Consider the following 21993-nt stretch of genomic DNA (forward strand, 5'->3'; position numbering starts at 1 on the left):
TCTCTCATTCTTACTCAGGTGATCTGAAATAAAAAGTTGGAATTCTGGATATTTCAAGGTAGTACAACTCCACTGTTAGCTTGGATAAAATAAAGTATGTTTGGGAAAGGGCAGAAGGGAGAATAAATGCCGTTTTGAGGTTAGCCTGCTCTATGAATTGTATTTCCCTCTTCTTAATGAGATGGGAGTAGGAACTTTACTTCGGGCCTCTGAAAGATATTTCAGTTTTTCATGACAGTTCCTCCAGATTTCCTCTGCTGAAGTCAGTTTTGAAGCACCAGTTTGTGCTTCTTTGTCCTCAGCCGGGCTACAGTGGTTTAAGTAACAGTTACCATTAATTTGTTGGAGTTGCTCCTGATTTGCATCACCAAAAGTATGTTTAAAATTGGACCTGAGGATTAGTTGGGGTTTTGAAAAAGTTCTCATGAGTACGTAAGGGTTTCTTTTTTCTGCCTTTTCTCACCATGAGTATTATTCATCTGTTAGACTGAAGCTTTTCTTTAGGGTTCAGTGTTTTTGCCACAAAGAGAAAAAGTTCACTTTTAATGAATTTATTTTAAGACCTGGAAAATTATACAGCATTTGTAATGTGGGAGGCATAAAAAGCTCATTATATTTTGAAATTCTTGTCTGACAATTCAGCCATATGATTTATTAATAGTTATCTTGTTGATGCTCTGAATTTTTAATAACATTATTTTCATTAATCTCTTCTTATGTAAATTAGGTCCACAGTCAAATGTAGTTTTAAAAGGATGGATTTTTTTTGCTTAATCATTTAATTATTTAAAGACGGCTGTAAAACCAAGAAAGGCACTTTCATTAAGCTGTCAGCATTATAGTAGATTCCTTGAGGAGGGCAGGACTTTTTTGTTCTGAAATAAGCTTGGGGCAATGCTGATAGACTGATGATAATGAAATGGGGTCATGAGCATGATGCCTATCACTGAATTGAATTTGTGTAGTAAGATTTCAGGATCCAGATGCTAGCTTTCAAGACTTGTGGAGCCTGCTTTAGCAATATATCCTCTTAGATTTGAGAATCATTAAAAACAAAAATCAAGTAGTTTCAAAAAGTCTTAGTATTTCTGTGGTGTGCTGGGCTGTTTTCAGAGGAGAGGTGTTGGGTGCTGTTGTAGAAAAGCATGTTTAGTGTTTCTGAAGCTTGCCTTTTTCCTCTCCTCCCTGGCACACTTTGAGCATGTTACATCTGCACTGTGTTATTTAGCCAGAGAACATTGCCAAGTTCATGCTTTCGGGGAATATCTTCCATTTCGAGAAGAGATTATGTCCTTTGATCAGAAAAGGCCACGTGGGTTTGTTTTCTCTGTCTTTTGCTATATGCAGGTGTACAGCAGCATGGAACGTCTTTCCATCCACGAAGAGAGGAAGACTCCACCACCAACTAAACGGAGTCTGAGTGAAGAAAAAGATGACCGACTGGACAGCCTTGGCGGCTTGAAGAGTCGAGACCGCAGCTGGGTGATTGGGTCTCCTGAAATGTAAGTTCTGTAGAACTAAGTCTTTTGGTTTCTCATAGCATTTGAGAAAGACCAACCTGTGCCAGAGTTTTCCATGACCAGTGTTAGGTCAGGAATGCTTCATATGTTGTATTTCCACAGGTGAAGCCTGGGATAAATAGCTGAAAATGAATGTGTAGAAGTGATATGGTCCTTAAATGTATCTAGTTAAGTACTAACATCTCCTAAATTTGTAGCAAATACCTTAAATGAATTTAAAGGGATTCTAACCTTAAGTAAAGCTTTCATTTGTGGAAAGACTAGTTACATCAGAGATGTACCAACAGTAGTTTTTTCTTAAACATCAGTGAATCAAAAGTCTGGTGTTGCCAGATTTTTACCATTTGTCACAAATTAGAGAAGCCATTAATAAAGTCCAAAGTGTATAAAGTTCGGAGTATCCAAAAAACTCTTGTGTTCTAATAAAAAATGTCAGTAAAATATATGAATACCCAGAATTTGGATACCCACCATGTTTCTCGCATTACTGAAATAATTGTCAAACTTTCCTTAAAAAAGGGATATCTCTCATTTTGTGCAACTCCTGTAAAGCTTTTACACTAACATTTGGCATTGGAAAGATCATAAAATGTGGTTGTGATCTAGTCTGTATGACTCCATTAGAAAAACCCCAACATTTTATAGATTACACTCTTAACTGATGTGCGCTCATCTTGCATTAGGCCTTCCTGGCTTCAAATTTACAGCAACTTTGAAAGAAAAAATCATCTAATTCCAAAAGGAATATGGATGATGATTTGCATTTTGTAATTGTGATTTTTATAATATTTAATATCCTATTCATTGTACTGTATTTTTCTTTGGTTTTATTCCTTCCTTTCTTAGAAGCTTAACAATGGAATATATTGGAAATCTAAACTCAGGTGATACCCCAAGCTTTTGCTGTTTTAAGTCCTAACAATGTAGCTTGGTCTCCTAACTTGGCCTTAAATTGGCTTCAGATGTGTGAGTTGGGGGTGTGTGCTATTATCACCATTTAAAGTTCATTATCCCCCTAACTTAATTGAAGGGCTCTGTCTTGGTTTTTCTCTTAGACTGCGTAAGCGCTTGTCTATGTCTGAATCCTCCCACACGGAGAGTGACTCCAGCCCACCCTTGACGGTCCGCCGACGCTGCTCAGGGCTTCTTGATATGCCCCGTTTTGCCATCTCCACTGAGGATGAGGGAACTGTTCTCAAAAGGCCGCAGTCCGAAGGGATGCTCTTATCCGCTGTGCAGTCGCGGGAGGGGCTGCCAGTGCCCATTCCAGAACAGCCTGTGGAGCAGGAGCTGCAGCTGGAAGGTGATGGTGGACCCACCACCCCCTCCACAGCCATCAGCAGTGCCTCAACGCTGACAGGTGCGTGCTCAGTGTGATGGCGTCGTGGTCCCCAAGAAAGCCATGTTAGCTTGCAGACGTTAACGCTGTAAAACTGTGGATCTGGATGTTGGATGTTGTGAATGTCTCATGCTAAGTAGTTATTTCAGTACAGCTTTGTGGGTGTGCTTGCCTTTGAAATAGCATCAGTGGTTTAATCTCTTCAAAATTACATCTTATGTTTCAGTCCTGTCACTTAAAATTGATTAAGGTCTTCTCATGCTTGAGACCCATATGATCTATGCCTTATTACAACCACTGGGTGCCTAGCTGTGGCAGCATTATTTTAAGCATTATTCAGAGCAGATCACTGCTGAGTTGGAGCTGGAGAATATGGGTGTCAGCCATACTAACAGATCCCTGCTTCCAATGGTTTTATTTATCCAAAAGGTTTGGAGTAGAGACTTGAAATTTGCTGGGGGAGTTGGGGTTTGTGTCAGGGACATGCTACTTGCTGTCTCAGCCAAATATCCCAAAATTTAGCCCAGTTGCAGGCTTAAAAAAGTGCAGCCTAAGTTTAGTAGAGCAGGTCTTGGAAGTCAGTGTCTGACTTCTCAGAAGCTGTGACTGTCCTGGGGCCATTCTCCAGCACTGGGCTGAGGTGGACCTTCTCTGCGATGGTGCCCTGGGCTGCTGCAGTGCAGGGCTGGGCTCCTGCCCCTTTCAGGGCACCAGGAGGGCAGAGGGTGAAGCTGCCTGTTTCTGAGAACAGAGGAGGCCAGAGCTGGGAACTGGTGGGAAGTAGTAAGGAGGAAAAAAAGGAAATTTGGACCAATGGAAGAGAGCAAGGAAGTTGAATTGAAGGTTGGCAAGACAATATTTGAGAAGGAGGGCATATTTAGGGGAAGAACTAGATTATAGTGTTGAAGAACAAGGACTAACTGGGTAAGAAAATAAGAAACAAGTTGCTGGGAGAAACTGAGAGCAAGCAGGCAAAGCAATCATGGATACACTGAGGATGGAAAGGAGAGGAGAGGGGTACTGAGCAAGGAGTCAGAGTGGCAGCAAGACTGGACAAGGACAAGGTGAAGGGCACTGGGCAGATGTGATGGTGGATTGATAGCAGAAGGTGGAAATGCCTTGGAGGAAATTTGCCTCCAGACTAGAGTAAAGCCAAACATCCCCACATCCCATTATTGCTCTTCTGCAATCCAGTCTGAAATTCCTTCAAAATTGTCCCATTCTCCTCTATGGCTCATCCTTCCAGAAGAGGCCTGGTGCTGCCATCGTGTACTCCGTTAACCCATGGAAAAAGGTGTAGGAGTGAAGGAAGTAAGCTGCCACATACATGGATGACATAGGTGCCATAGTGGAACCTTAGTTTCTCAATTTCATACTAAAAGCCTAGAAACATGCTATTAAAAATTGCAAGAACACTTTCATTGCAAATTTGAGTATCTCCAAGTTGAAATAGGCAAAAATGAAGCTTCCCTGGGCAGCCTGCTCCCCTGAGCCTATTGCATTACAGCAGTCTTTAATCTGGCACATGGGATTCAGGGATACCATTGCTTCAGTGTGCCCAGCCTACAGAGTTAAGTGAGAGGCAGGGGACTGCAAGAAAGGAATTTAATTCCTGTCACTGTCTAGGAGTGCTCCTTTAATGTATATTGCAGCCTTTTCACATGCAGCCTCCGATTCTGGGTTCCTCATTGTCTGGGAGCCTTATTTGGAACTCTTTCGCTGTTAAATGTTGAACAGGCATCTGGTACTGAGGTCTATGGGAAGGGTGCTTTGAATTTTTATTTTCATGGTACTTCCTGCTTTACTTAGTATGCAGAGCAGTGGTGCCCACTTAAATAACGATGATCAATGTTTTGTTCTGTCCTCATTGTTCAAAATGTGGCCCTTAGGCTTTATTTATTGCATACTGCTTAAAATTTGCTTTTGAAGACAGAATGATTAATTTCCCTTGTGGACTTGCTGTGATGCTCACCACTTTCATTTCTAAGCACCTTGTAAATTCTAATTAATGTATTTTCACAGTGCTCCTTTAAGGTATCAGATGGGGAACTGAGGCACCGAGCTCGAGTACAGCACCCCCAGCCCCCAGCATCTGCTATTGTTACATGCCCAGTCTGATTTTCAAGATTACTTTGCATTTTGTGTATAATTATAGCAGGTTAAGTAATTCAAGACTAAATTGCAATGGTGCACAGAAGGGGGCAAATTAAGGTTGTTTTTGCAATCCACATTTTTACTTTCCCTGACTTTAGTACCTTAGTATTCTCTTAAAGTGGATTTTTTATATGCAACTCCAGTAGAACCTGGGTCTTCTATCACAGGCAGTTTTAACTTAAAGATTGACAGTTCTTGCTGGTTGTAAAAACAGAGCACTTTCCATAAACCTGTTTTCATCTGTGAACAATCCCATTGAAATGGCTTGCCTGCAGAACTGCACCGCAGCTTTAGGATTCATGTAACTGCTACTGAGCAACGTGATTTCATTAGCGAGCTTTTCCGACAGAATAGAAGCCACTAATTTTCTGTATTCAGAATAACACCATTTCTGTAAATAAAAATTCAAGCCCTGGGGTTTCTTCTTAGGAAAATTTACTCTTCGACTTCATGTAAACATGACTTTGATTTGATGTATTTTGCCTGTAGGGGAATAGACTGTTAGGAATTCCCTGTGGTTCTAATCTGTTTTAATTTAAACTGTAGCTGGGAGCACTGCAGATTTCTCTGATCCACGAGCTCGCAGTAATAGCAATGAAGGCCCAGACTTTACCACTCCAAAAGCCATCAGCGATTTGGCAGTGCGGCGGGCACGACACAGGTTGCTCTCTGGGGAATCAGGGGAGAAACGTACCTCAAGACCTGTCAATAAAGTGATTAAATCAGCATCCGCTACTGCCTTGTCTCTCCTGATTCCCTCAGGTAAGAAATGCCTCGGGTGAGGCATTGTCAGAATCTGCAAGCACTAAACAAAAGGTCTGCAGACAGATCCTCCCCCTTCGCTCTCCTGGAATAATGCCCTTGCTGGCAGGAGGGGAGAGATCTAACTTTTACAATCGGTTTAATATTTACTGCTCGGCAGGATAATGAATACTGCTTTGCCACAGACAAGAGCATTGTGTGTGTGGTCTGACTGCAGCTTCTGCAAATGGCAGCTGGGCCTTATTCTTTCCCTAGTTTTGTTTAAACTGGCTCCTAGCTGGTCTTTAGACAGCAGTGCAGCAAGGAGGTATAGAGACACCGAATGATTTTAACCCTCAAGGTACTATTTTTGGGGGGGTCACTTGCTAACTGCGGCGCTGTTTGGGAACTGAATGTGTCTGGTGCGTTCATGCACTGGGAAGTTTCAGTAACTCCAGATAACTTGGTTGAGATCGAGTGTTTAAGAATTCAATGGTGTAAGTAACTCACAAAGTCAGTCAACGCTGAATAGCTTACCTTGTTGGCCCGGCTCTGTCTCCAAGCAGAGCCAGACCTTGACAGTTCCTAATGCCAGGTGGTAACTTCTAGTGAACAGCCCAACCATGCCAAGCTATGACAGACTGGTTCAGCAGGAGGCTCTCCCCACAAGGACTTTCTCCCTCTTTGCAGAGGATAAGACCATGCTGTATTTCCAGGGCTGTACCTGTTCCTGCCTAGATGGGAGCAGGGAATTGCAGCTGGGCCATGAGTGCCAACCCAGCAGAACCTGCTGGCAGAGCAATGCCTGCCTGCCCCTCTCAGCCAGGGAGCTGGAGGCAGGCATGCAACTGCTTCTTGGCACCGTCATGGCGATGCACGTTACATTTCTTGTGGTTTGGGCGTTGGTTGCTTTTAGAACTACAAACTCCCTCATGAAAATCTCTAAAATGCGTATTTAATCACCCAGCAAAGGTTCCTCCAGAGCTGCTCTCATCTGCCAGGTAAATATGTACTGGGCGCAATTCAGCAGGTGTTTCTTAATGGATTAGTGATTACCTTTTACAGCTGCATTTAATATTCCTGCTCTTCGGGTTTATTTTACTAATGTTACCAGCTTCACTTTAAAATGAGAGTTCTGTATTTGCTTTGTATTTTTAAAAGTAGATGTTGTTCCACTAGCAAGCAGAGTCAGATAGTTTAGCCGATAGCCCAGCCCTCGGCTGTTCGTTTCGGAAACGTACTCTAAAATACACTTGTGGTGGTTTTTTTCAGTAGCAAAGTCCCTGCAGTAGCTAATTTTTTAGGGTTAAATATTTTTGCCCCTGTGAATTTAAAACACTACCAAAACTATCTAGATGTAGTTGTTGTCTGATTGCCTACTGATTTTTTTTGTGTTAATACTAACTGATTTTGATTTATCTCAGCACTAACATGTAACTTGCACCAAGATCTAGAGACTATCTGATCTTTTGGAGGAGGATAATATATCATAACCTTGAAATGGGGTGTTCCAGGATTGTGCCTAGAGCAAATGCTTATGATGGGTTGTAAATCCCTGAAAGAGAAGTAGTAAACACTGTGACCCAACCATAATCCTAGGTGAGCAGTGCTGCTGTATTAAATACACACCTCCAATGTGCTTTATGGAAACTCTGCTGATTTTTGTATTTCGAAGCATGAATTAGTTGAAGCTGCAGGCAAACCCAGCTCTGGTGAAGACCACCAGCTTTAAGAGCATTGGGAGAGATGGTTTCCTAGCTGTTCTCTAACAAGAATTTTCTCTCTTTTGGAGGCCTGGTTTCCTAATTTTTGCCCACCTTTGTGTCATCACTGTAGATCACCACACGTGTTCTCCATTGGCCAGTCCAATGTCACCTCATTCTCTATCCTCCAACCCATCTTCGAGGGACTCCTCACCCAGCCGCGACTTTTCTCCTGCTATCGCAAACCTGAAACCACCAATCATCATCCATCGGGCTGGAAAGAAATATGGTTTCACTCTCCGTGCCATTCGCGTCTATATGGGTGACAGTGATATCTACACTGTGCATCACATGGTCTGGGTATGTCTCTGCTTTTCTAAAAAGAGTACCCTTGGGGCCAGAAATGCATTTAGCTGGGGTTGTGGGATTTAGCTTTATAAATTGTATTTTGCCACCCTGTTTTCTGTCTCCTTATCCGGACCCAAAGTTATCTTTTTAGGGTGGGGGAAACCCTTAATAAATAAATAAATAAATAAAAGCACTTTGGGTTTTACCTGTAGCAGTTTTCAAGCCCATCACAGAACCACAGCAACCTATCTTCCTTTCTTTCTTCCCTGGTTACATGAATCCACCTTCTTTCACCTGTAGCACATACTTTAAGGCATGTTTCTCTGTACATACCCTCTTTCTCTTTTTTCGGCTTGTTGCATGAGGGCCAGTTGTAGCTAATTTATTCAGACCTGTGTTAGTGATTATAGCCTGCTTCTGATCAGTTCAGTCTGCTGGGGTTTTCCAAGCAGTCGCTTGGAATTGATTACAAGCCTTAAAGCATCACTGCTGCTATGCTGATTGCCTAGGGATTTAGCTCTTGGCTTAGCTGTGTGCTATGCTAAAAGGTCTGCTTTCCACGTCTGTATCTCTTCCTTCCCATTATTTCTGGTACTTGATCTCTGTGTTCCTTTTTTGTTAACATATATGACTTCTAGGAATGATCTGTTCCCTGAAGCAGTGTTGTTTGAATTGTGTAGTTAGGGAGAATGGAGTCAGGGTAAAGGTGGTTCATTCTTTTCTTTGTATCTCTGTGTTCATTAGACAGTTTGGACTTCATATGCTTTGGTCATTATTTAACACTCATTCTTATCTAGAAAAATAATCTGAGGCTGCGTTTTTCCTTTGCTCCTCTCTGCTTTCTTTGAAAAGTGCTCACTTTACCAAGATACTGATTTGTCGTCTTTTCTGGCTAGAGGGAGAGTTGCAGTATTCTCAAGCGTATCTGCCTCCTCACTGTAAAGGAGGCTTACCTTTCTGAACAGTGATGGGGAAAGGCAATGTGTTTATGGGGGAAAAGATCTGATGTTAGATAGGTTGATAAAGGATGGAAAGTGGAAAAAGAAACTCTGTTTGGGATGAGATGCAATATAGGCACCCTAAACACATGGCACAACGTCTTATTTAAAAGTCTATTGGCCACCTCGGGTTCCAGCATGTACATGGAAGGATGCTGGATTTGGAATGGCAAAGAAATTGAAAAAGATTGAATGCTTGTCCAGAAATCAAGAGCGTCTAGTTAACATTCCCGAGTGCTGAAAATTTTTGGAAGTGTGTTAAGCCTTTTGCTTTGGGAGGAGCTTAACCATCCTGGCTGGCTGCCTTGGGTCGGGAGAAGATGAGCAGGATGCTGGGGGAGGAGTGGAAGAGCGCAGATTTTTGTGCTTGGCTGTGCCAGTCAGTGGTTTCTTTCACTCTTCTCTGAAGCAGCTGATGCTGGCTGCAGCAAGAGATGAGATGGATGGGCTTTGAGTCTGATCTGGCCAGAGATCTTGTACATTCCTCTTCTCAAATCAGTCATCCCCTTCTCGTTGCCAGCACGTGGAGGAAGGCGGTCCAGCGAATGAAGCAGGTCTGCGTGAAGGGGATCTGATAACCCATGTCAATGGGGAGCCGGTCCATGGACTGGTGCACACAGAAGTGGTGGAGCTGATTCTCAAGGTAGGGACTCAGCACTGTAACGTTTTGAAAAATATGAGCCAGCTTGTTTAAAATGCTGTAGGTATCTAATTGGCATTGTCTGAAATACAAGTATGTACACAGCACCTGGCCCTTGTTTTGCAAAAACTCATTGCTGTGGCTTGATCCCTAAATCTCCAAAATTTCTGCACGCAATTTAAGCTGAACTCAGATATTTTGTGTGAGAAATAAGGACCTGTCAGGTACATTTTTATCAGCAGTAGAGACAAAGGTTAATAAGATTTAAGTATACCTTTCCTCAAACATCACTTTAAGAAACAAATACCTTAAAAATTTTCCAAATTACTTTTATTTTTTGCCTTTAGGCTGTGCTAATGGTATTAGCTCTTAATACTGCTTTCTCAAGGATTATTCCTAGTGGTATTTAAAAGCAGCTTTGTAATGGTTGGTCTTAAAATTATCCAGTTAAATGACTTGCATTTTGATACCTTCTCTGAGCTGAATCCGTTTACGGAAATAAAACCTAAAGTTTTGGACCATTCCAAGAGACAGAAGTGTTTGGGATTGCAAATAGAGGAGCAATCAGGATTTTTTTTTTTTTATTATTATTATTTTTTAAGATGAGTGAGACAAGCCATGCTCTGTGGTGCAGATTCATCATGATAGATAAATTATGTGCTCACATCTGCCATCACTCAAGAGCACTGGCAATAGGATTGGTGACGGAATATCACTTTGTTCAAGTTTCCAAGTATTACATGTATTAATTTGAGGCAGTTGGGATCTGAATGGGAGAGGTCAGATGCTGTGTTCTATCTGCTCTGGGAAGCTTTACCTACCAGCTGGGATCTGAGCTAATAATTTGTGAAAGCCTGACTAAAGGGCTCTCTCTCAGCAATTCCTTAAAAAATGATAGGTGGAAATGGAAAGGGGGCAATGGAGTTTGACAAAGGATTACAAAATGGCAGGCAGCAATAAACTAGCAGCCTACCTGCTTAGCCTGCAGATCTGCTTCAAATAGCCACGTTTTAAGCATTAAGCAATGTCTCATGTGTCTTGTTTCTGACAGAGTGGAAATAAAGTGTCCATCTCCACCACACCATTTGAGAACACATCCATCAAAGTTGGTCCAGCTCGAAAAGCCAGCTACAAATCCAAGATGGCTCGTAGGAACAAGAAGAGCAAAACTAAGGATGGTCAGGAAAGGTTCGTTTTGGTGTTTCTCTGTGAAAATTAAATGGTAGCCAAGATAATGTAAGAGAGATCTTGTCCAATCAATTTGCAGATGATGTATATCAGCAGGTACATCCTTTAGTTCTTTTTTTCTTTTTGTTTTCTTCTTCTCTTTAACTGTGCCATAAAATTGACTGAAATATGCCAATAAAGGTAAATAAATCATTTGGGCTTGTAAACAACTTTTGAATGCTCTTCCACAGTAAGAAGAAGAGTTCTTTGTTGAGGAAGATCACTAAACAAGCATCGCTACTTCACACCAGCCGGAGTTTATCTTCACTAAACCGTTCTCTGTCTTCTGGAGAAAGTGTGCCTGGCTCTCCAACTCACAACCTGTCTCCTCGGTCACCAACACAGAGTTACAGATCCACTCCCGAGTCTGTACACTCAGGTAAAAAAAGAAACAAAACAAATAGTAAAAAAAAAAAAAAACAAAAAAAAAACCAACCCAACCAAAATCCACACAAACAGAAAAAACTTGGAGAAGATTTTTGCTTATTGATTAATTTTTGAAGTAAAATACACAGCAGCAGGTAGTAGGTCTGTTTGTGAAGTAAAATGACAGCTGTGATGTCGATTACCTTAAGGATGGATGTATTCTCATTCATTGATTCATTTAAAAATGAAAATCCATACATCCTTTTAAGAATGCATTTGCTGTACTACAGCATCCTTTCACTTTGATGCAAATGTGTATTGTAAGTAGCAATGTTTTTGTAGCAGTTTGACACATTTTCTATATTAGTTCAGAGAAAAGGAATCAAAACAGTGTGGCAAAGTCGTATTTGAAAATTGAATCAGCTGATGGAATAAAGAGATTTGCATCTTGAGAATAGCAATGAAAGACATGGTTTATCTGCTTGGAGGTTTTTTCCAGAAAAAAAGTTCTGATAGCAGAGTGTTTCTTACCATATTCTGGTGTTGTGTGACAATGATGTGAATTTTCCATCAGAAGCCATGCAATATTACCTTGTAATGTTACTGCAGTGCTTTGTGGTAACATGGCATTTTGTCTTGACTTTGCATGTCTTATTTTCAATAACTTGTTTTAATGGCCAGATACATATTATTCTTCTTAGTTTGGTTTTTTTTTTTTTTCCTCCCCTCTTTTAAGTTGGCGGCAATTCTTCCCAGAGCAGCTCTCCCAGTTCCAGTGTTCCCAATTCTCCAGCCAGCTCTGGACACATCCGACCCAGCTCTCTGCATGGACTAGCACCAAAGCTTCAAAGGCAGTACAGATCTCCAAGGCGTAAATCTGCAGGAAACATCCCGCTGTCACCACTAGCTCACACTCCGTCACCAACCCCACAGTCCACATCACCGCAGCGCTCCCCATCTCCTTTACCCGGACACTCAGTTGGCAGCTCCAGTATTATTCAGTCTTTTCCAGTAAAACTACACTCCTCTCCACCGCTGGTGAGACAGATTTCTCGCCCCAAAAGTGCTGAGCCCCCCAGGTCTCCTTTGCTAAAGAGAGTGCAGTCGGCTGAGAAACTGGCTGCCTCGCTGTCCTCTTCTGAGAAGAAGCTGGCTTCCTCACGTAAGCATAGCTTGGATATCTCTCACTCTGAATTTAAGAAGGAGATGCTACAGAGGGATCCTAGTCTCCAGAGCTTACAAGAATCTGCAAATGAAACAACAGGTGGCAAACTTGGGCTAGCGGAAAAAGGGATGTTGCAGAAGCCGGGTTCACGGAAGTTGGGTGCTATTCGACAGGACAGGGTGGAGAGGAGGGAGTCTCTGCAAAAGCAAGAGGCCATCAGAGAAGTAGATTCTTCTGAAGATGAAACAGATGATGGTTCAGAAGATAGTCAGGATGGGAGAAGACTGGACAAGCCCCCTGACAGTGGAGACCAAGGCTCAGATTCTTTTAATGAAGATAGTAAGTTTTCATCTAAATTGGAAAGCAAGGATAGTATCGAAGATGATGCCTTTCTACCTGAAGATCCAAAAGGTACAGAAGATTTGCAGAAGGGAAATAATCAACAAGCCAAGCCTGTTTCAGAGCCACTGCAAATCGATGTGCACCCTTCCCCATCAGAGGTCCTCCCAAGAACTTCTCCAGAAAAATTAGCTAATTCAGAAAAGCCATTCCTAAGATCAGAAACAACTGCAAAGGAACATAAATTGCCAGAAAACAAAACTTTTGAGTGTTTTGGTCCGAAAGACAAGTCTTCTGAAGCAATCAAAGACCTAGGGAGAAGTGCAAGTACTCAAAAAAAAATAGATCGCACAGAACATATACAGTGCCCGTCTATCAAACTCCTGGAACTTGAAGAAGGTGACTCTTCAGGGGCCTCGTGTGGTAAGCTTGACCTGAAAGACCCTCTGCTAACAGAAAGCAGTCAGAAAAAACAGGACTCCAAACCTCTGCTGGCACTTTCTTCGTGGTGCACGGCAAGCGTGAGCACTCCCCTCTTGGTGAGGCCCGCGGATCGCAGTGAGAAGGATCACAAGGAGACGCTTCAGCCTGCAGAACAGCACAGCACCTCATTTCTGTCACCTGGAAGCACGAGCGAAATATCCCCCAAAAGTCCTAGTACTGAAAAGCAACCCAGTTCATCCCAGGCAGAGAGTGCTTCAACCGCCAGCAAAACGAGCCCAGCAGGTCCTGTATCCTCCACACTCCTCGTCCCCGGTGCTATTGAAAGAGCTCTCTCCGTGTCTCAGTTAGTGCCGCTAGCTCAGAGCGTGTTAGGCCCTTTGAAGCTCAGTCTGTCTGGTTCCGGAGAGGTGGAAAAGAGAAAGGATTTCCCGCATTTGGGTGCCTCCTGTAAAGAAGAGAGAGATTCCAAACAAAAAAGGCAGGAAACATCACAAGCAGGAGCATGTCAAGAGAAAGCCAAACTATCTAGCACAGACGGTCTGACCACAAGGAGCGGATCCTGCGCCGAGTCGTTAAACTCAGCAAAGCCCTGGGAGGCAATGTGTCCCATGGTGGCAAAAAAGGAGGCAACTTTTTGCAGTGCTAAAGCGTCCGAAGTGTTGGGAGGTAGCTGCAAAATCACTCCATCAAAAGAGCTGTCTCATGCTCTTGGACAAGCAGCTCTGAGAGCCTCTCCTCTGCCAGATGGCAGCACGAGGCCCTGTAAAGAAGGGACTCTCGCACAAGCAAAAAGCAAAGAGGCTGGAAATCAGTTAAAAATACAAGACTTTCCCCTGTCACATGACAGTGCTGTAAAGAAAACATAGCAGCATCCCTGGTACATGTGGACTGGAGCATTCTACATTCAAAATAGAGACTGCATGTTTGAATTTTGTAATATACACTAATATAAAATAGAACTTGTGTACATCTATTTTTGGGAGGGTTTTTTTCATACTGTTTTTTGTGTTTTTTCATCCTTGCTATTCTATTTTTGTACACAGTAATGCTTGCCGTTTGAGGTCTCTTTAGAACAGGGTATCTTTAAAGCAGGGCTTAAGAAACAGTTTGTTGAGTTTTCTCCCTTCCAGACCTTTTATGTTGCCTGAGTTTAGGGCCTGTTGTGTTCTTCCCCCTAATTCTGCATTTTTTCGAGATCCCCAAAATTCTGAGTACAAAAAAGGCAGCTTACCTTAAAATCTCTGCTTTTCAACCTTCTCTTTGAAATGCCACTGAAATTCACAAATTTCAAGTATTGTCTTTGAATTTACAATCTGGTGTCCTTTGACAAGGAGAAGAAAATAGTCTCTTGTCCGCAAGTAATTCCAGAACTGTAAACCCTCTTTGTAAGGCTTCTTCATCATCGTGTGCATTCCCAGTCCTGCACGCGTCCTTAGAGGATATGGAGGCAAGGGACTTGGCTGGAGAGGTCAGACAGAGAGCGATCCCTGTCTTCTCTTTAAACCAATTAAAAGTATTTTTCAATGGAATTATCAGAAAGAGACATCTCCAATCCGTAAGCTGTTTTTTGGGGATTGTTTTCACATATCCTTTATGGGACACATGGCAACTTTTCCCTCTCTTTTAAAAATTTTAACGATGTTTTATCTTCCTTTCTCTGGCTTCAATTCATAACTTGCCCTGCCTCAGAATAAATGACCCCAGGAGAGGGGTGCCTTGTAGGTTGATTTTTAAAGTAGAGAAATTTGTAGTCACGTGTTCTCCAGTGTGTCTCAGGCAAAGTTATCTCAATGATAAATGACCTTTGGAGACTTTTCCTTCTCTTGGTGGGTCTAAATAGGTAGGGATTTTAAGGTGTTCCTTAACGTTTCTGAATTGGGGCTTGGGAAACTTGCTGAGTTTTCTGAATCTGCCCATTTTAAAAACTAAAAAAAACCTATGAAGAGTTCTGGCTCCTCGAGTTCTGTGGACAAGCTGCAAGCAGACTTCAAAACACATGTGATATTTTAAGATTTCAGCTTTGATAGCTAGATCATTTCCACTGCTGAGGTCACTTTCCATTAAAAAATTACTCTTTGCTCTTAGGTTTAGACATTGCTTTGCTTTAAGTGTGACCAACTCTGGGTAACAGTGCTCTTTGCTGAGGATTAGATCAACAATAATATACCAATAAATGTGTCGAGTGGTGATACCTATAGCACTGTAAGCCATTTCTTCATCCAATTAAAGGTTCCTCTCAATGAACACTCCCGTCATTTGTCCCAGATTGTGCTCAGCTTTTATTCTAGTCTTCTCTGAGTGTATCTCCCTGCGCATCACCCGCAAGGTCTAGTATCCTGCTCACTGGCTTATTCTGTTAGAAGCAGAATGACTGTGCAACAGTATTTCAAGCTAAAACCTGCCTCCGTTGGTCTGATTTCATTACACTGCCGCCTTCTTCATTGTCCTGGCTTTTTCTGAACTTGAAGTTTTGATTTGCTTCCCCTAAATGCAAATATGTTTTTATATAGGAATATATTTTCTCCATCTCTTTCAACTTGATTTCAGCTCAATCCACAAATCACAAAAATCTCTGGAATCTCACCCTACTTCTTTCTGTATAACCATTGTCTCCCCCCATTATATACTTGATTTTGGCTGCTTGGATTTCATTTCTGGACCAAGGTTTGGTTTGGTTTGAGCTTTTTTTTAAACATGTTTAAATGAGTGTTTACTCCGTGTGTCTGTGTGAACATGTATGGTGTTGTTAATACACTAACCAAAGCCTCAACTCTCCCAGATAACATGTTAATAAATCTTGCTGTGACGGTATTGAGAGCAGAGCCTGCTGTGCTGTCTCTTTGCTCTTTTTCCTGGAATTCATAGGCTACTCGTATACACTTGGTTTGCAATTATAAACCACAATATTTCCACTGCCTTGTCAGGGTCCTGGGTATCTCCAGCCTCTCAAAGCACTCTTGTTGAGCATCATTCTGTGCTGATTTGGAGCAATAGCAAGTAAGGAACAGACTTGGCAGGGTCTGGTACTTATCTGGCTGGTTTTCTTCCCGATGGGTTGATTTACTAAAAAATTGCTGAGAAACAAGGTCTGACTGGCAGTACAGTATATGATAAAATGGACAGGAATAGTGAAAAATTGATTCAGCATCCTGAGTCTGTGGTAATTACAAAGACAAGCCTCAAGCTTCTCTCCTGAGAGCACCTAACCTTGGCCAGATGGAAGTCTCTGTATCAATTAAGTAGTGAGCCCAGAGTTGCATGGGGACGTGGTCCGACCTGGCTGTTCCCAGGGTGGCAGGTCCCCGTTTCCTTCTCCTTGTGGTGACACAGCTTCTCCTGTGAGCATGCTCCTGGGGCATCCACGAAGGGCTCTGCATTTAAAAAACCTAAGAGAAAAAACAACTACTGCTCTTAGGAGAGAGGGCTGGGTAACCTGGCTCATCCCACGCAGGTTGGGATGGGACCCTCGCAAGGTACCAGCTGTATTAGCTGCTGACTCCCTCCCTTTGCAGCTGGTGGTTCCAGCGCTGAATTGCAGAGTTATCCTTTCTTACGCATAAAAAGAGGAGTGAAAAACCTTGCTATGTCACAGCTTTTGCTGCTTTTGCCTGAATTGGCCAAAGAAGAGGTGAGATGTTTGTTTCGTTGCCTCTTTTGTAGCTACGGTACAGAAAGTGATCGGTGCAAGTTAAAAAACCCTGGTTTTTTGGAAGCCAAAGCCAAACGGCGTTACCAGGAAAGCAACCTAGTGAAGCCCCATATCCCCTGCTCCTCGTCAGTCTTGCAATTTGCCTTGGTGTGCCAGGTACCCCATCGTCCTGGTTCCACCTCTGTCAAATTTATATGGTGCACCTTAGCAAAAAGTTTGGGCAAAAAGACTTTTTTGATAAAATTTTTATAAACCGGGTAGATACAGCAAGACTTATTCCTTGCTCTGCTAAGAATTGCTTAAATACCTTCTCAAATAAACTTGCAAAACATGTCGGGGAGGAACAAGATGTTGGAAAAGGTGTGTGTGAAGAGCAAGAGTGTGTTCCCCCCAGCAGGATCAGACCCGCGGTATCTGAGTGAAGCATTCAGCAAGCCAAGAACTTGGCCTCTATAGATAACCCCGAGTCAGACAGGCGGGAGGTAGAAGTTGCGTGCGTGTGCTGCATGTTTGGTGAATGAGCCATGCACATAACCATCCAAATACGCTGCTTTCCTGCTTCGTTTCCCTGTTCCCTTCTGTCGGCTTGGATGTGTCTCCTGCTCCTCATCCGTGTTGGGATGACGGCATCAAAGCTGGTTCCAGCCTCTGCAGCTCCTCTCTGCTTCTGCATCCAGCCGGCGCATTCCTGCCCCATGCCTCATTTCAGTGTTACTTTTCCCTTTGTCTCTTACTGTTGCAAACTAAGAGAAATGGATGATATTTATTGTAAATATTAGACTTTAGCATTGTGACGGCCACTCCTGGGTCCCAATGTCAGAGGCCTTTGGCTGCTAATATACTAAAGAGCGCTTGCCGGGGAAGCAGTAGGAGTGACCAGTGGTTTTGGTTGCCACACTTGCATTAAGGTGTGATTTGGAGTATTTTAATATTTTTTTTTTCTTCCGAAGAGGGGAGGATAAAGTCTTTCTCTGGTTTTCTCTTACTGGATGTGAAGGATAACTCTGTACTTCTAGTAGAAGATTTGACAGAAGTGTGTGTTTACGTTGTGTTCGATTATCATATCCAGGTGGCTGTGAGAGCACCTCCTGAGCTGGGCTCTGCCAAGCTGTGTCACTCAGCACTTAGCTAGATAAGAGAAAGTGTGGAATTTCTGTGTTTTTAGAAACTTGAACAATTGCCACATAATAGCGGTGCAATAATTTTTATTCATGTTGTACCTGCATGTCGATGTTCAAATCCTCCTCCAAAATAAATAATTTTTTTTTTTTTTTTTTTTTTTAACATAAATTGAAACTCGTGTGTGTCTCTTGTTCAGTCTCCCCTTACTCTCCCCGCAGCACCGGGGGTGGCTGTGCCTTCAACCTGCCGGCTCAACTGCCTGCTTGGTGGGGCATAAAATAGCCTGCAGAGTGTCTGGGTATCGGAGGAGTAAATCTGCCAGGCTATTTGGGATTTTGTGCTCCACGGTCCAGAGGTATGGATAAGCCAAAGCTTTCCACTCTTGAAACTCAAGCCCAGAATTTACCATCCTCCACGGAGAGCCCCATAAGTATATAGTGTCCTGTGTCCCTGCTAATGCAGGGTCCCAATGGTCAGTCCTTACTAAAGGGGTAAAAACATACGAGACATGAAACTTAGCTGAGCAACAGAAGAAACCAGCAAGACAAGGAGAGGATGCGACTGACCACAATTGAACGCAATAGCTGATGGGTGTATGAATTGTGGGCACAATAAAATCCAAAGGGCAGCGGCTGCCAGCGGCACAGGTGCGGCACTGGCTTGGATTAACCAAAGGGCACGAGGCAGCAGGAGCTGCGTAGCCCCCTTGTGCACCCAGTTATTTAGGCTGTCTTGATAATACACCACGCAAAACCTTTCCAGAAACAGCCCTTTACTTTTAACATTTGCAGGTGTGCACTCTTCCCCGTGGAAAAGCCTTCAAAGGCTTATTGCTGTCCGTGGAAATTAAGAGCTGGGGAGACGTTCATGTCTGGGGGGGATTGGACTCGGCCTTGTTCGCTGCTGCCGAGGATTCTCAAAATATCCTGTGTCTCCGTGCTCCAGAGAAGCTGCCGAGCAGAAATTGGGGGCGAAGCACAGCTCCGTCCACGGGAGATTTGCAGTGCCTCTGCCGGCAGCCTCTCGCCGCGCCACTGTTCGTCATTGCTGACGTCGGTTCATAAAAGAGTGATACTCCTGCCCACGCGGAGAGGGACAGCAGGGCTCAGAGGGATGGGAGCGCAGAGCGCGCAGCGAAAGGACGCTGTTAACATCTCCTGCAGCGTTGAACAAAATGGCCTTTCTCTGGCACGGCAAGGCTCGCGGCTCCTGCAGCCGCTGTCGGCTCCGTGCAGGGACCTGGCGCAGAGCGAGGGCTGGCCATGCCCTGCGGCCCGAGGCCAGAGCATCACCCGCCACCGACACGGGGGCTGGGGCTGGGGCAGGAGCATCGCTTTGGTCCTGGTCCTTGGGGACGAGCAGAGATGTGGCAACGAGCTTTTCAGATTACATCTTCATGGGAACATCCAGTTTTTCTCCTTTTTTAGGACTTACTAGCTGGAGTTTAGTTAGGGTTAAGTTTAAAGTCCACAGCCCTCCTGGAGAGGTTCTCCCAGTCAGAAATAAATTGCTCTTAGTCCACAGCAGTTTATTCTTCCAGAGGATTAAGCTGCAACAAATAAGGGCCATTTTCCTCCTGAATGACGGCACGCACGTGGGCAGCTCAGCGCGCTTCGGCGCCCGCTCGCTGACGCTGACACCGAGATTTGACTCCTTCCCCCAGGATCGGAGGGTGCGAGCAAGACCCCAGTCAAAGTCCCACAGCCAGCAGCCAGGCTGCCTGCAGTTTACCTGGAATTAGGGGAGGGGAAAGAGGGGAATTAGGGGGAAAGAGGGGAATTAGGGGGAAAGCCAAAGCAATCCACATGGGCGTTTGGCCCCCCCGCTGTTGACAGCCTGCCCTGAATAGAAACCACAGCTGGAATTGCTGTTGGATGCACCAAACGGCAATGCGTTGCCCCATCAAAATCTGGCGTCAGCAGCACTGGTGCTTGCTGTGCCCTGTGAGCCGGGGGGATAGGGGCTTGTCAACTCTGCAAGCCTTTTCCTCCTTTTTGGGGGCCTTTTAATAACATTAATAATAAATGGTGTGTGGTGCGGGAGTGCTGGGCTGCCTTGTGGGCGGCGGGGGGCTGCGCTTGCCAGGGGGAAAGGGTGACCCCACGGGAGATTTTGCAGCAGCATCCTTCAGGGTCTGGCTGAGCGAGGGGCACGTCCCCAGGGCTGGGAGGGTTTGTGCTATCCCGGTGAACTGCATGATGCTCCTGTGAGCTTTGATTTCACAAGGATTTAGGTGAGACTAGACTGGCCCAGGCTGTTTCCCCACAGCCAGGCTGCCAGAAGAGCGATACGTGTGATTTCGGACCACAGCCCAGACGCTGGGTGCAGCTAAGAGGGGAACCAGGTTGCAAAGTGCCAATTCCCACCTTGGTTTAGAGAGAGGCTGGACCTGGAAAGCTGTTACTGGGCAGGTGATGCCCAATAATACCTGTCAGCAGTGTGAGAGGATGAGTTTATTCTGCCTTGGTGTGCAAAACTGGGGCTTTACTGGCAGAACCAGGCTCTCAGGGCAATGCTCCTCTGCCCCTTCCTGGGGACTTTGCTCCTCTGGCCTTGCCTGGCACGGTGGGGTTGGCGGCCACCCATGTCCTGCGGCTGTGGGGCTGTCTCCATCCCCTCGAAGCCGCTGCTGGGACCCGTGGGTCTGCCCCTGTCAGACACGGCAGCAGCTCCAGGCCCCCAGACCCTGCAGGTTTGGAGCCCTGGGGCTGGTTTGCCCCCAGTGCCGAAAGGCAGCAGCAGCCCACGGAGTGGGGGGACGCACCGAGGGGGGTTGTAGCCACCCTTGGGTGTAGGGTGCAAGTGGCGGGGTGCTGCCCATCCGCCCCCCCAAGAAATGGCACAACAAGATCCAGGAGCAGAAAGAGGCTTTGGGGGTTTGTGCGGGGGATCGGCACCTCCACGGACTCTGCAGGCGGGCGGCTTCGGCAGGCGGGGTTGAGGCAGGGCAGCAGGACCAAACCACGGCTACGCGGCACAGGGCCCCTGCCCGAACCCCGCGGGGCCGGGGGACAGCCGGTGGGGACGGCGGTGGGAACACGGGGCCGGCGCGTGGCAGCGTCCCCTGTAGCCAGTGGCCCACGATCCCTCCAACGCCGTGGGGAGCAGGGCCAGGTCAGCCTCACCTGCAGGTCCTTTTGCCTGGAATTTGTCCCAGGGATGTCACATGTGTCACCCTGGGACTTGTCATCCCTGCTTGGACACATTCAGCTCACCAGGGTTAAAACCCACCCTAAAACCCATCGCGTCCCTCCCCTTCGGAAAGCCCCGGAGCAGGGATGCGGCGCTTATTGCTGAGGGTATTTACTGCAACTGATTGCTCTTCCATCCCTCTTGCTGCCCGTCCTCGGGAACACCAGGGTCCCCTTCAGTGGGATGGCCCGTCTGGGGCTTTCCAGCCGGGAAAGCCAGGTTGCAGGGGGCGAAGAAAGAGGTTTCAGTGTGGCAGAGGGATGCTGCGAGCTCCCGGGGGGTGACATCCAGCCGGGCACAGCAAGGAATGGGACTCAAGAAGAGACCTGGGGCATCTCATGCGCTGTCAACCCAAATGCCAACGTCTGTACCCAGCATGGAGCTGGGACGTGCACCAAGTGCGGGGGGCTGAGATTTGGGACAATGTGCAGACACCAGTGGCCCCACAGGGTTTAACCCTTTATGTCTGGCTCTGCCCTGCATGGCCTCATTCCCCCTGACCATGGAAGCCCTCAGCGCTGGCCTGCAGCCACCCCCTCTCTCCCACCTCCATCACGTGCCAGTGGGCTTTATATTTTAAACGCTGATTAGGGCTGACCTCATATTTCAGAGCTTACTTCATAGTCGCTAATGAGGGATTAGGAATGTTAAGCTAATTAGCAATCAGCAAACGAGGGCTCAGTCAGTATTCTCAGCCTGACATGCTGTCAATGAACGAGTTATTTGATGATTATCGTAAACCCGCTCAAACGGGCTGGCTAATTCTGATGGGCAGCAGGGAACCGGGGCAGGCCGCAGCCGAGGTGATGGGAGCCCATTGCCCCGCATGGCCCTGGCCGCTCTCCTCAGGCTTGAGGGTGCAGGGCACCTGCTCCTGAAGTCACAGGATTTAAATAAATAAACAAATTGGGTTTTTTTTTTTTCCAGCTGAAATTTATTGAGTGATAGTCTGACCTGCCCAGCCTCACTGCTGTGGGAGAGGCTTTACCTGATGGGCTACCTAAGGAGGAATTTGGCCACCCCTGGGTGCTGCTCGGCTCCGAGGT

At 45.3% G+C, this 21993-nt stretch overlaps 1 protein-coding gene across 9 annotated transcripts in view; it reads left to right on the top strand.

The window, feature by feature from the left end:
- The window catches only part of MAST2 (microtubule associated serine/threonine kinase 2), a 199666-nt gene extending 183871 nt beyond the window's left edge, over nt 1–15795 (top strand). For 8 of the 9 annotated variants that reach the window (XM_030031724.2, XM_030031725.2, XM_030031726.2 and 5 more), the window contains 8 exons: nt 1348–1502; nt 2576–2880; nt 5560–5775; nt 7591–7817; nt 9324–9446; nt 10495–10631; nt 10862–11049; nt 11773–15795. In XM_030031724.2, coding sequence (XP_029887584.1) covers nt 1348–1502; nt 2576–2880; nt 5560–5775; nt 7591–7817; nt 9324–9446; nt 10495–10631; nt 10862–11049; nt 11773–13850 — 3429 coding nt within the window. In that variant the 3' untranslated portion in view covers nt 13851–15795. The remainder of the gene's footprint in view (nt 1–1347; nt 1503–2575; nt 2881–5559; nt 5776–7590; nt 7818–9323; nt 9447–10494; nt 10632–10861; nt 11050–11772) is intronic. The other variant, XM_030031727.2, reaches the window with a different exon arrangement.
- Nucleotides 15796–21993: the final 6198 nt, after the last annotated feature.

Source organism: Aquila chrysaetos, chromosome 12 (assembly GCF_900496995.4).
Source record: "Aquila chrysaetos chrysaetos chromosome 12, bAquChr1.4, whole genome shotgun sequence".
NCBI classification, from domain to species: domain Eukaryota; kingdom Metazoa; phylum Chordata; class Aves; order Accipitriformes; family Accipitridae; genus Aquila; species Aquila chrysaetos.